The sequence below is a fragment of the Mirounga angustirostris genome, unplaced genomic scaffold, assembly GCF_029215605.1.
Source record: "Mirounga angustirostris isolate CCGP_5_RB_7025 unplaced genomic scaffold, mMirAng1.0.hap1 SCAF_17, whole genome shotgun sequence".
Taxonomy (NCBI): Eukaryota; Metazoa; Chordata; class Mammalia; order Carnivora; family Phocidae; genus Mirounga; species Mirounga angustirostris.
This window is the reverse complement of record NW_026991725.1, coordinates 32,157,667-32,170,232: the sequence shown is the minus strand read 5'-3', so window position 1 is coordinate 32,170,232 and position 12,566 is coordinate 32,157,667. Positions and strand designations below refer to the sequence as shown.

Here is a 12,566-nt window from a genome sequence, read left to right as displayed (position 1 = left end):
TCTATGCATTTGACATTTATATCTTTTGGGTTCTCATACTCTGTTGTGTTTTGTTTTGTTTTGTTTTTTGAGAGAGGGAGAGAGAGAGAGAGTGCCAGTGGGGGAATGGGGAGAGAGAGGGAGAGCAAGAATCTTAAGCAGGCTCCACACCCAGCGTGGAGACTGACACAGGGCTTGATCTCACAACCCTGAGATCATGACCTGAGTCGAACCCTTAACCCACTGAGCCACCCAGCACCTCTCATATCCTATATTTCAAATGTTTTAGTTTACATACTTTGAAATACTTATATCTGCATTACTTATTAACTGTAGAGTTAGTGGTTTATTTTCCAAAATTGCAGTACTTCTAAAATTTGTCCAAAACACAAAAGACCAGATGGTCTTATTTTTGTTAGCTATTTAGCAATATATCCAATTGTAGCTGTACATTTTGTGTAATGGGGACCAGGGAGTTTTTAGTCAACAAATCTCAGCTTCTACAGATTTCAGCCCCAAACCATGGAAGAAGTGCTTTTTAATCCCCATTGAGCTGACAGGTTTTGTTGTTTTGTTTTGTCAAATATGGTTGACACATAATGTTACATTAGTTTCAGGCATAGAACACAGTGATTCAACAATCTATACATTATGCTGGGCTGACCACAAGTGTAGCCACCATCTGTTGCCACAGTACCATTGACTATATTCCCTATGCTGTACCTTTAATTCCCATGATTTATTCATTCCATAACTAGAAGCTTCCCTTCGCCCATTTTACCCATTCCCCACCCCCACCCCTCTGCTAACCATCAGTTTGTTCTCTGTATTTATGGGTCTGTTTCTGCTTTTTGTTTATTTATTCTTTTGTTTGTTTTAAATTCTACATATAACTGAAATCATATGGTATTTGTCTTTCTCTGTCTGACTTATTTCACTTAGCATAATACCCTCTAGGTCTATCTATGTTGTTGCAAATAGCAAATCTTTTTTATGGCTGAGTAATATTTCCACTGTATACACCACATCTTCTTTATCCATTCATCTATTGATGGACACTTGGGTTGTTTATGGAGGAGATTCTTAACTCTTCAACCAATAAAACAAAACTACACAGTAAGGACCAGTTTCTCAAAGAGCCAGGATGTTGCCTGTCTTGCCTTCTAACTCAATTTCCTCAAGATGCACTTTTTTATGTACCATCTCTTTCCTAGGCACCAATACACTGTCTCTCACATTAATGCAAGGCACCAGCCCAAGCAGACTGTATGTAGCCTCTTGTACCTTTCCTGGAGCTGGGAAAGCAGCCAAGTAACTGACAATCAAAAGAATTCCTTCCTGGGTGATATTCAAAGTATGAAAAAATAAGGACTAGAGGGAGACAGGAGAAGAATTAAAGAAATCACTTGTGTAGGTGCTAACTTTGGAAACGAGCTACAGTTGGTAGTTAAACTCTGAGAGAAGAATCCAGCATTTATAACTGTCAATAAAAGAACGACCCACCAGTTTTCCACACCTTTCCAGCCCCTCTTAAACCTCTGCTTCTTGTTAAGGCCGTGCTGGAAAGAAAAAGATAAGCTACAAAACATAAGAGACAATATAAGCCCTGACCCTGGTACCATAGCTGATTCCACCATGGAGTATTAGAGCTACCAGCACTGAATGAGCAGTGGAATGGAAACAGCTATAATCTCCCATGTAGTAAAAACCACAAATCCCAGAATGATTGGAATTAAGAAAAGAGGCTCTAGAAAATGAAAGCCTGCGGATGATATTGGAGGAACAAACTAAAAATCCTCAGTGAAGCAGGAAGAAAAAGGTAGTCAGCTGTCACCCCTCCTTGTCCCCACACCATCCATCTAGTTTCTTACCTCATTATTCATGTAATGTAGGTCAAGAGGCTGCCCAAACACTGTTGTCACCTTGTGTTCCACATCTTCATATCTCACAGGCCGGCTGAACGCTATAATTCTGAAAAGGAATAGGAAGCATGGTTAACTGTATATTTTAAAAGTCAGATTTGGAAAGTCAGGACTTCTGAGTGTTATCTTCCTGTTCTTTTAAACACAGGATTCTCTTTTCTCCTTCGCATGGCTTGCCTTTCTGTTTCTTTTCTTCTCCTATCTACCTTATTTTTTTCACCCTTCTTCTGAGCATCACAAGCACTGCTCAATCCCAACCATTGTTCTATCACTTCAGCTTAGATCTGTCAATGACAGTTCAGTATCAAAGCAGGACACCTGGATTTAAAAACTAGGTTCCAAATACTCCTGTTAGGAAGAAAACCTGGAGACTGGAGCAGCGTTCCTGAAAACATGGTCTTAACTCCTAAATGACTCAACTCCAGGACTTGAAAGGTCTTTTCCATTGCTGATGCCAGAGGAATCTCAATGCTAATTATCCTCAGAATTGAGATTTCCTACCTCAGAGTCAAAGGAATTCCCCTTGAACTGGTTATATGCCTAAGTTTTCTTAACTAATGACACATGTGATCATATAAGTAGTGTTGACATTGACACTTTTCTAGAGAGACTCATTAGGTCAGTTCAAAGAACAAATTCTATAGAGAGTAGAGTAAGAACCTGTACAAAGAGGAGTTAAAATGATTTGTCAATTAAACATCACAGCAAAATTTAAAAGTGGGGATAGATGAAATATATAAAATGAATGAAACACAGAAGAATGAAATATACAAAAAATTGGCAAAATGTTGATAATGTTGAAGCTGCATTACAAGTTCAGAAGGGTTCAGTATGATATTCTACTTTTGTATTTGAAATTTTCATAATAAAAAGTTTTAATGAGGAGCGCCTGGGTGGCTCAGTCGTTAAGCTCTGCGTTCGGCTCAGGTCATGATCCCAGAGTCCTGGGATCGAACCCCACATCAGGCTCCCTGCTCCTCGGGAAGCCTGCTTCTCCCTCTCCCACTCCCCCTGCTTGTGTTCCCTCTCTTGCTGTGTCTCTCTCTGTCAAATAAATAAATAAATAAAATCTTTAAAAAAAAAAGTTTTAATGAATATATTAGGTTGAACTATATGGTACTGCTGGTAGTCAACAATTTTTGATATACAACAGTGGCAATTTCACATGGGTACAACCCAATACTCTAAAACTTAAATCCTTAAGACAAAAATAAGCAAAGAGATAAATGAAACAAGAGTGTATCAGAAAGGGGGCGCCTGGGTGGCTCAGTTGGTTAAGCGGCTGCCTTCAGCTCAGGTCATGATCCCAGGGTCCTGGGATCGAGCCCCGCATCGGGCTCCCTGCTCAGCAGGGAGCCTGCTTCTCTCTCTCCCTCTGCCTGCCTCTCTGCCTACTTGTTCTATCTCTGTCAAATAAATAAATAAAAAATCTTAAAAAAAAAAGAGTGTATCAGAGAGAAACTCATATATATATTCTATATATATACACAGAAGAAAGTATAGGATTAAAAAACATTGGAGTGGGGAAGGTCTTCCCAAGCATTACATAATACAGAAGACAAGAAGAAGACAGATTTGACAACAAAAATTTAAAGATTTATTTATTTATTTGAGAGAGAGAGAGCGAGCATGCACATGTGAGCAGGGGGAGGGGCAGAGGAAGAGGGAGAGAATCCTCAAGCAGACTCCCCACTGAGCACAGAGCCCCACACAGGACTCCATCCCAGGACTGAGCCACCCAGGTGCCCCTGACAACAAAAATTTAAACTTCTTTTTTTTTTTAAAGATTTTGTTTATTTATTCAACAGAGAGAGACACAGCGAGAGAGGGAACACAAGCAGGGGGAGTGGGAGAGGGAGAAGCAGGCTTCCCGCCAAGCAGGGAGCCCGATGCAGGGCTTGATCACAGGACCCTGGGATCATGACCTGAGCCGAAGGCAGACTCTTAACGAGTGAGCCACCCAGGTGCCACCAAAAATTTAAACTTCTGATAGAAAAATGAGCCATCAACAAAGCTGAAAAACAAACACCAAACTTGGAAAAAAAAATCCTTGCAAAATCAATAAGAAAAAGACAAACAACCCAACAGAAACCTAGGCAAAGGATATGATGACACAGTTCAAAGAATTATGAATGGTTAATAAACACATGAAGTTATGTTTAATGTGACGGGGGAAAATGCATATCAAGACCAGCTTCATCTCTTGGCAGCCTAGACTGGATGAAATCTGATTAGTGCTTGGTAGGATAGCACCACGAAGACCTGGAGTCTCTACAGTTCTTGCCCTCCTTGATGCTGAGAAGTGTGTGGTTCTTTTACATCTTCTCTGCTCCCCCCAGAGTGGGAAGTGGTATAACCAGAGGAGGAAGCAATAAACCACAGGAGAGAGGATCTAAGCCACTGGATTTTAATAGAATCTGATCAGGTAACTGCTTTAATGCTCTTCTATGCCAGGCTGGCACAAATAAGTGGGCAGCAAAAAAGATTCCATCATCTAGAACTGTGCTCTTCAATATGGCAGTCACTAGCCACATGTGGCTAGTTCAATTCAAATAAATTAAAATTACATTTTAAATTGGTTCCTCAGTCTTACTCAGCACACTGCAAGTGCTCACTAGCCACATGTGACCAGTGGCTACCATAGTGGACGACACAGGTATATAAATTTACATTACAGCAGAAAGTTCTTTTGGACACACTGATATCAACCATAGTCTATCCTATCCTTCATACAAAGCCTAACATCTCAGGAAGACAATTTCGCCATAACTTTGCCTTCATTCATCACCACCTTTCATTTTTGGAAATTATATTGCTGAATATATTAGTTTATATCCCACCTGGAAATCCATCCATATTGTAATCCTTATTCCCCTCAAATCAACTGTTCCAAGGAATGATACTGTTAGATTCTATCTAGATATGGCTTATATAGATAAAGGCGTTTTCTGGAGTCTTTTAAGAGAATGGCTTCCCATTAATTCCTAATAGCTAATCATACCCCCTTCATCAGGACCCCAGCAACAGTCTTTCTGAATAAAATACCAGAAGACCTTTTGGAAGTCCCTAGTACACTGCTAGAAAAGGATCAGACTCAGATAAATTCTCCTGCATTTGGTCTGGCAATGAGGCATTCAAAACCTCCAAAAGCAGCCCCAAAGTCAAGATCAGAAACCAGGACTTTCAGGTTTGGTAAGATCTAAGCTGCTGCCATCACACTAAAAAACAGGCATTTTTAGTCCGTGCTTCAAAGAGGGGCCTAACACCTGTGACAAACAGCCCCACCATTGTCCAGACAGGAAGATTTTCAAAGGGAAGGAGTTCGAATCTATAGTCCTCCTCTTCTGCCCTCCTGGGGCTAAAAGGGAAAAGCGTTAGGAACCTGATCCCTACCCTTCCAAAGTAAAGAGAAACAGAATGGATACCTGGCATAGATGAATGGAAAAAGTTACTATTTCTTTCCTCTTTTCTGTACATTCTAATTCTATAAGGGCCTACAACATTTAGATAGATACTATCCATATTCCCTGCGAAAAGTAAAAAAAGCCCACAATAATATTCTCTACAAAATCCTAAAACTTGAAACACATGAAACCAGAGCTGTCTGGCACAGAGCAGCTTGAGCTTGGCTTCTCTGCACCAACTTTATGAAGTCCTCAATTCCACACATAGTACACAAACAGTGAAATGCCATGGCTCCTGAAAACAGCTCCTTAAAAAGAGAATGCACGGTTTTCAAAATCTTGATACCAACACTCTGCTGCTCAGGGCTTCGAAAGGCCATTCCTGCCTGACCACCTTAAATATTTGTGGTTTTGATCTGGCAGCTTCTCTGAAACTAAACACATACACTTTCTCAGTGTAAGTCCGCTCACTGTAACTGCATACCACTTTGGGAACAGGAATTCAGGAGAGCGTAACTGCATAATTAGGCTCCAACACAATTGAGCTTTTGATTTTGTATCTACTTCTGAAAACTCTCTGCTACTCTGAGTTTGGCAACCCCTCCAAAACCCAGTCATACCAGAAGTGTGAAAAGCAGCAACAATGAAGTGACAATTTAACTTCCCTGCTACTGGCAGGACACAGGATGAGCAGCTGGGACAGAGCTCAGAAGACTTCCCTCCCTCTAGGCCTGAAAGAGCCCTAGAATCCACATGGCAGCAACAGGACTAAGGCTCTGCAGATCATAGTGTTTCCACCTGGCAACCTCTGCCAACCTTGCAGGCCTGGGAATGGATCTTTTTAAGGGAGAACAGCAGCCATATATCCGGACCTGTGCTAACGATGTCTGAAGGCACTGAGGTCCTCTGGTGGGACTTATATAATAGGAGAAGCTGATTCTCATGGCTATGCTCTTCACATTTCCAAATGCTCAATGCTCAAAGCAAAGGAAAAAGGAGGGTATCAACGGGAGAGAACAGCATAGCAGGAAGCCGATACTGAAAAGCACACTTGGGCACATATATGCCACATGCATGCACACACAGGGTTCTAATTATCCCATGACCAGAGTTCTGTATGCTTTTTAAAAGCTTTTCCTTGGGACGCCTGGTGGCACAGTCGGTTGAATGTCTGACTCTTGGTTTTGGCTCAGGTCATGATCTTGGGGTCCTGGGATCAAGCCCCCAGGCTCTGCACTCGGCATGAAGTCTGCTTGGGATTCTCTCTCCCCCTCTCCCTCTGCCCTGCCCACTTGTGCTGTCTTTCTCTAAAATAAATAAATAAAATCTTAAAAATCTTTAAAAAATCATAAAAAAAGAAGTTTTCCTCAAGGGGTGCCCTAGCTGGCTCAGTTGTTGGAGCATGCAACTCTTGATTTTGGGGTTGTGAGTTCGAGCCTCATGTTGGGTATAGAGATTACTTAAAAATAAAATCTTTAAAAAAATAAGTTTTTTAAAAATAATTTGAGAAATTAAGTGGAGTCCTATTTTTCTCCACTGAGAACTTCTACCTTGACTTCCTACAAAAAACGAAAATACTAACAACGGAGAAAGGACAGAAGGGTTTCGTAACATTACTTTCACTTCCTTAACAAGGTAAGATACTCAATATAGACTGAAAAACTCCCTCTTTCTATATCCTCAAATGATCTGAAATCTTTCACAACTGACAGACTTGATGCAGCTTCCCAACCCAGACACATTATAAAGAAACTTCCAATTCACCAACCTGGCCCTGATGTGGACAAAGCCAGGGCCACTCTACTGGGCTAGGAATAGCACCACATCACAGGAGAATCCCAATCTCCTTCTGATTCATGGCACAGTGTCAGTGTGTTTGGAAGCCCTAACTCTGAGTGGAGCTGGAGTCCTGACTTCCTCCCTCCCCTAGCAAAATGGTGGACCCCACAGGAGTAGAATAAGAGCAGAAGAGCAAAACATCAGCAGTTGAAATGGCTTCCAATTCTAAGACTAGAAATAAAATTCAATTGGTAAGCCAAACCAAAGATGAAAATTACCCTTTTGTGCCCAATCAATCCCATCACTCAGCCAGTGACCCCACAGGGATCACTCCAGGGAAACAGCTTTCATAAGCTCAATGCTTTATGAGAACTTCAGCACACGTGAACACAATCACTGATCAGAAGGCAGACTTACCGCCTCTCCCCGTTGTGCTCAAACTTGATTCTGACGTCACTCTGCCAAAGGAATGATAGACAGGTTAGCAAGTTCTCTGGCATGTGTTATCCTGCCGTTCCCAGGGAAGCTTCAGGGAGCCCGTTAGCAACGTTAGGCAAACATCCCTGATGGCTCCTGTTCCAGCTTCTCACCTCATATGCATTCCTTTCCAGTGAGTCGGGAGCCTTCCAGTTCTAACCTCAGGAGCAACAAAGATCCCCAAGTGGCTGGCCCAGCTCAGCTGCTATGCTCTAACAGGTCATTTCTAAGTTCTACACTCTATTTCCACAACTGGCTCTGAAGTTTCTCTCACCATATCACCTCCTGCCCAGGAATCCTTGGCTGACGTGACTGAACAGAAAGAGAAACCCTGGGATGGATACTTCCTAGCTATGGGTCCACAAGCAAGTTACTTGCCCTCTATGAATCTTAGTTTTTCCATGTATACAGTACACCTACCTAATTTGCAGAGCTGCTATGAGAACTAAACAACATAATGTAAGTAAAACACCTGACACATAGTAGACATGCTATGAATGGTTGCTGCTGCTACAGATTTCCATGTCCCTTTCAAGACCACTCCCAGTGGGGTAAAGTGGAACCCTGGACAAGTTACTTTAGAACTGCTCCCAGATTTGTCCTAAATGACCATCATGGGTAACCTATAAACTGCAGGAGGACATGAACGACGTCTATCTTGTTTCTGTATCATCAGTAACAAGCAAGGGGAATGGTATATAATATCTGTGCTTACTATTTATTCAAATGGATTAACTGGGTAAAGAACAGAATTGTGTAGAGTGTAAATATCAGAAACAGGAGGAAGTAGAAGCATCAGAATGTTAAGAAACAAATCAAGGAGGAAGAGATATTGTAAAGAGCAAACAAATGACTCAAGGGAGTTTAAAATGGCAGGAAAAGGGAAGAGATATTATAGAAGAAAAGGACAGGTATAGAGAAAAAAGAAAAGTAAGACTGTCAGGAAACCAACAAATAATAGAGATGGAGGAGAGAAAGAGTGCATAGTCAGTGATGAAAAGTATACTGAGAAAGAGAAATTAATAGACTGTGGCTTGGAAGAAAGAAGATTCCAGAGTATCTTTAGATGAGAAACACAGAACAGCGAGAGAAGACAACAGAAACAGGACAGAATGTCAAAGGTAGGGTGGGTACATAAAGGACTTCCTTTTCCCAAGAGATTAGAAGGCTAGAATTCTCTTCCAGTCCACTGAACTGGACGGGCGGTTCTAATTCACACTCTAAAAATGATGGAAGACCTCAAAGAGCTTTTGTTTATATAGATTATTATCTACTGATATTTGCTATATTAGAAATTAAAACAGAAAATTTATTTTATTCACTTTAAAACAGTTAAAAATATCACATGTTAACATAAACACATTGTTATAAAAATAACTATATATATTTTTAGAGTTTAGTGAGAGTACACAAATCTCTTCAATGCATGGCTTAATAGGAGACAGCTGGGTTCTCATGTCAGCTTCTGGTTTTAATCTGTTGTGATAACACATATCATGTAGCCTCTGCAAAACTCTACTGTACATTCTTAAGAGAATGAGGGTGAAAAGGGCAAGTAACATTTTAATATTAATAAGAAAATAGTTTTGACCTCATGGACCCCCTGAAAAGTTCTTGGGAACTTCCTCGGGATCCCTAGACTACAGCTTGAGAATCACTGAATCAAAATATAAGAATGTGCTCCTCTATCCCATTATTTTAAAGACAAGGTGGAGTTGGGGGTCAAAGAGCTTCATGTCCCTGAAAAGTTCACACACTAAACAGTGGACAGCAAAGTTCCCCTGACCTGCAATGTGATAACTCTTCAAAACACAGCCCTGCTCTTGCCCTCTCATCCTTTAATGTAACATATGGACCACTTTCTCCATTAATAGTATATGAAAACAGCTAATATTTATTGAACATTTACTGTGTACTAAGCCTTGTTCTAAGCATGTTACATGTATCAATTAAACAAATCCTCACAACAGATACTATTATTGTCCCTATTTTACAGGAGAAATTGAGTTACAGTGAAGTTAGATAAGTTCCCTCAAGGTCACTATGCTTTAAAGAGCAAGCCAGGATTCAAACCCTGGAAGCCCAGCTCTTAACCACCCATGCTATGCTACAACTTAAGTGTCTCACAGGCAGAGGAGGTTTATTTTATTCTCAGATGCAGGCTTCAATGGGAGAAACTATCAAAGGATCTTTTGTGATCTTACTTTATGGAACTCACGGAGGAATAATGGAGTCAGAACCAGGAGACTGAGGTACCAGTCATGTAGTAAGGTACAGGGCCTGGGGAACCAGTAGTGGAGGCTTTGGCTGAGGTTGTGAGTAGACAGGGATGGAGGAGGTAGAATGGGAAGGCGGTGTGCTCCATCTGGTCTGCACTTACATGTGCATGCTATCATGCGTGCATGTGTGGATGTATTGGTGCAGGCGTGCATGCACGAGCAGAAAGGTGGGACAGCGCTGCAGAGAAAGTTATCGTGCGGATTTAAGGTTCATGCAAGTGACGGCAGCTTTCTGTCTTCGTTTTCTCCTTCCCTGAAATGCTGAGCAGTTAGCATGGCAAGGGCCCTCCACAGCACAGTGCCTGTGACAGGCTGCTGTGCACCGACATGCCACCTCCAGCTTCCTACACGCTCTAGTCCCACAGCCAGCTCTGGAGTTATGTGAGCGCTCGCCAGTCTGCAGCCCCGTCTGTCCCTGCAGGTGGCTTACCACAGCCTTTCACCTCCGGCTGTGCACAGCCCAGCACACCTTGGTGTAGCTCTCATTATTCCTATTTTTTAGTAATAGATTCTATTTTTAGAACAGTTTTTGATTTTCAGAAAAATTGAGGAGATACAGCCCACATCTTCTTCCGACCAGTTTCCTCTATTATTAACATCATACATTAGTATGGTACATTTGTTTTTGTTACAGTTAATTAAACAATATTGATGTATTAACTAAAGTCCATTCAGAGTCCCTTAGAGTTTATTTCTGTTGATTTAAAAAAAAAAAATTGTAGGGGGTGCCTGGGTGGCTCAGTCAGTTGAGCTTCCGACTCTTGATTTCGGCTTAGGTCATGATCTCAGGATCGTGAAATCGAGCCCCAGGTTGGGCTCGGTGCTCAGTGCAGTCTGCTTGAGATTCTCTCTCTCTCCCTCTGCCTCTGCCCCTGCTCTGCTCGTACATTCTCTCCCTCTCCCCTTCAAAATAAATAAATAAATAAATAAATCTTAAAAAATAAATAAAAAATTTGTATCCCTCTGTTGATTTTTATCTAACTTTTTATAGCAATAAAAAAATATAGCAATAGCTCTTAAACTGGGACACTATACTTTGATGCACTTAAAAAGGAATCCCCTCTGTCCCTTTGTGGGACTGAAGGAACTAAATTTATTTCATCATGGCCATAATTCAAGCACTATTCTATGTGAATTCAGTTAGAAGGGGAATTAAACTTTTGCCTTAAACCATAAATCACTCCTACTCAAGACTAACCAAGCCTGTGATTAGTAAGCAGTGTAAACAAAGATGCCCAGCGTTCTGAATCCCTTCTCTGATGTGGTGACGGCCTTTCCAGAGCAGGATGCCTGCATGTACCACACGGTGTGCCCACATCTGCCAAGTTCCTAAATCTGAGCTCCCCCTGTCAGGCTGACCAGAATAAGCCATGGATAAGGAAAGTTCAGAGAAAGATCACTTTATTCAATTCCTCCTGCCAACGATTCTCCTTGCCTCTCTCAGACATTTCACACTGGTGGCGAAGTCCTCTTTCTCTCCTCCCTTGCCTTCTGTGACTCTTCCCAGCCCAGACAACCTGCCACCACTCTAACCACTTCTGCTTCTTTGCTGGTTCCTCTTCCTCAGGCCTTCTCCCACCCCTCCCCCAACATGTGACTGTTCCTTGATGTTTGGACTTTTGGCCTCTGGATTTCTCCCCTTTCCTCACATCTTCTCTTCAGTAGGAATAAAAAAATAGGCAACTTATAAATAGAAAATACCCAAATCTCTGACCAGCCCCAATCTTTCAAGCAAAACTTCCTTAGTCTGCCACATAACTAAGGCAGGTAAGTTGTTGTTAAGAATGTAACACTAGAGTCAAACCATCTGGCTTCAAATCCTGGCTCTACAACCTCCTATCTGTATGATCTTGAATTTGACTAACGTATCTGTGACTCAGTTTCCTCATCTGTAAAGTGTAAATGGTAACAGTATTTATCTCATGGAGTTATCAAAAGAATTAAATGAAATAATTAGGAAAAGATACGAGAACAGTGCCTGGCACATAGTAAGTGCTCAGTAACTGTTAACACACGTCCATTAGCCTTTACCCAAAACCTGTGGGGCCAAAACTGTTTCAGAGTGCACTTTTTAGGCTTAGAGACGCAGTATACGTGTCCATATATGATGCAGTGCCTCCCCCCAGGGGAGGGTGTCTGGGGCGGCACCTCCACGGCAGAGGCAGAATACGAACAGGTATTCCCCACGCATCTCTGCATTGCTTAGCCTCTCTTGAAGTTAGTTTAGGGCTTTATGACTAGTTCTGACCAAGAGCTGGGAACATCACTGAGTTCTATGCTCTCTTCCCTGGCAGCCACATGTCCCAGGTCAGTGTGGCCGCCCTCAACCAGGGTCCTGACTGTGGGGAACACTGTCTTCCTCTTGCCCATACTGGGCATAGTGTTAAGTCACTGAAGATTTGGGGTTTTTCTGTTAACACAGTACAAGCTAGTTCTTATAGTGAAAAGTATGGATGCTCACAATAAGTGGAATAAATAAAGACTATAAATAGCCCTGCATCCACTCAAGCCAGGTTTTGCTGCCAAATGAGTTTGCCACAAATTTACCAAAAAAAAAAAACCAAAAAAAACCTTTCAGTTTCCAGTACTCTTTGGATTTCAGAATTGCAGATAAGGGACTGTGGACCTGCAAAAATCACACACACCCATAATCTGAGGTTTTTTTCACTATGATCTCAAACTCAACCTGGCTCCATGTATGTCTGTACCAGCTAACCTCCTAAAGT

At 41.7% G+C, this 12,566-nt stretch overlaps 1 protein-coding gene across 7 annotated transcripts in view; it reads right to left on the bottom strand.

Moving 5' to 3' along the window:
• The window catches only part of MAP3K3 (mitogen-activated protein kinase kinase kinase 3), a 64,964-nt gene that overhangs the window by 31,753 nt on the left and 20,645 nt on the right, over positions 1-12,566 (bottom strand). For all 7 annotated transcript variants that reach the window (XM_054510755.2, XM_054510754.2, XM_054510757.2 and 4 more), the window contains 2 exons: positions 7,502-7,542; positions 1,851-1,950 (listed from right to left, as the gene is read on the bottom strand). In XM_054510755.2, the coding sequence (XP_054366730.1) occupies positions 1,851-1,950; positions 7,502-7,542 (141 nt within the window). The remainder of the gene's footprint in view (positions 1-1,850; positions 1,951-7,501; positions 7,543-12,566) is intronic.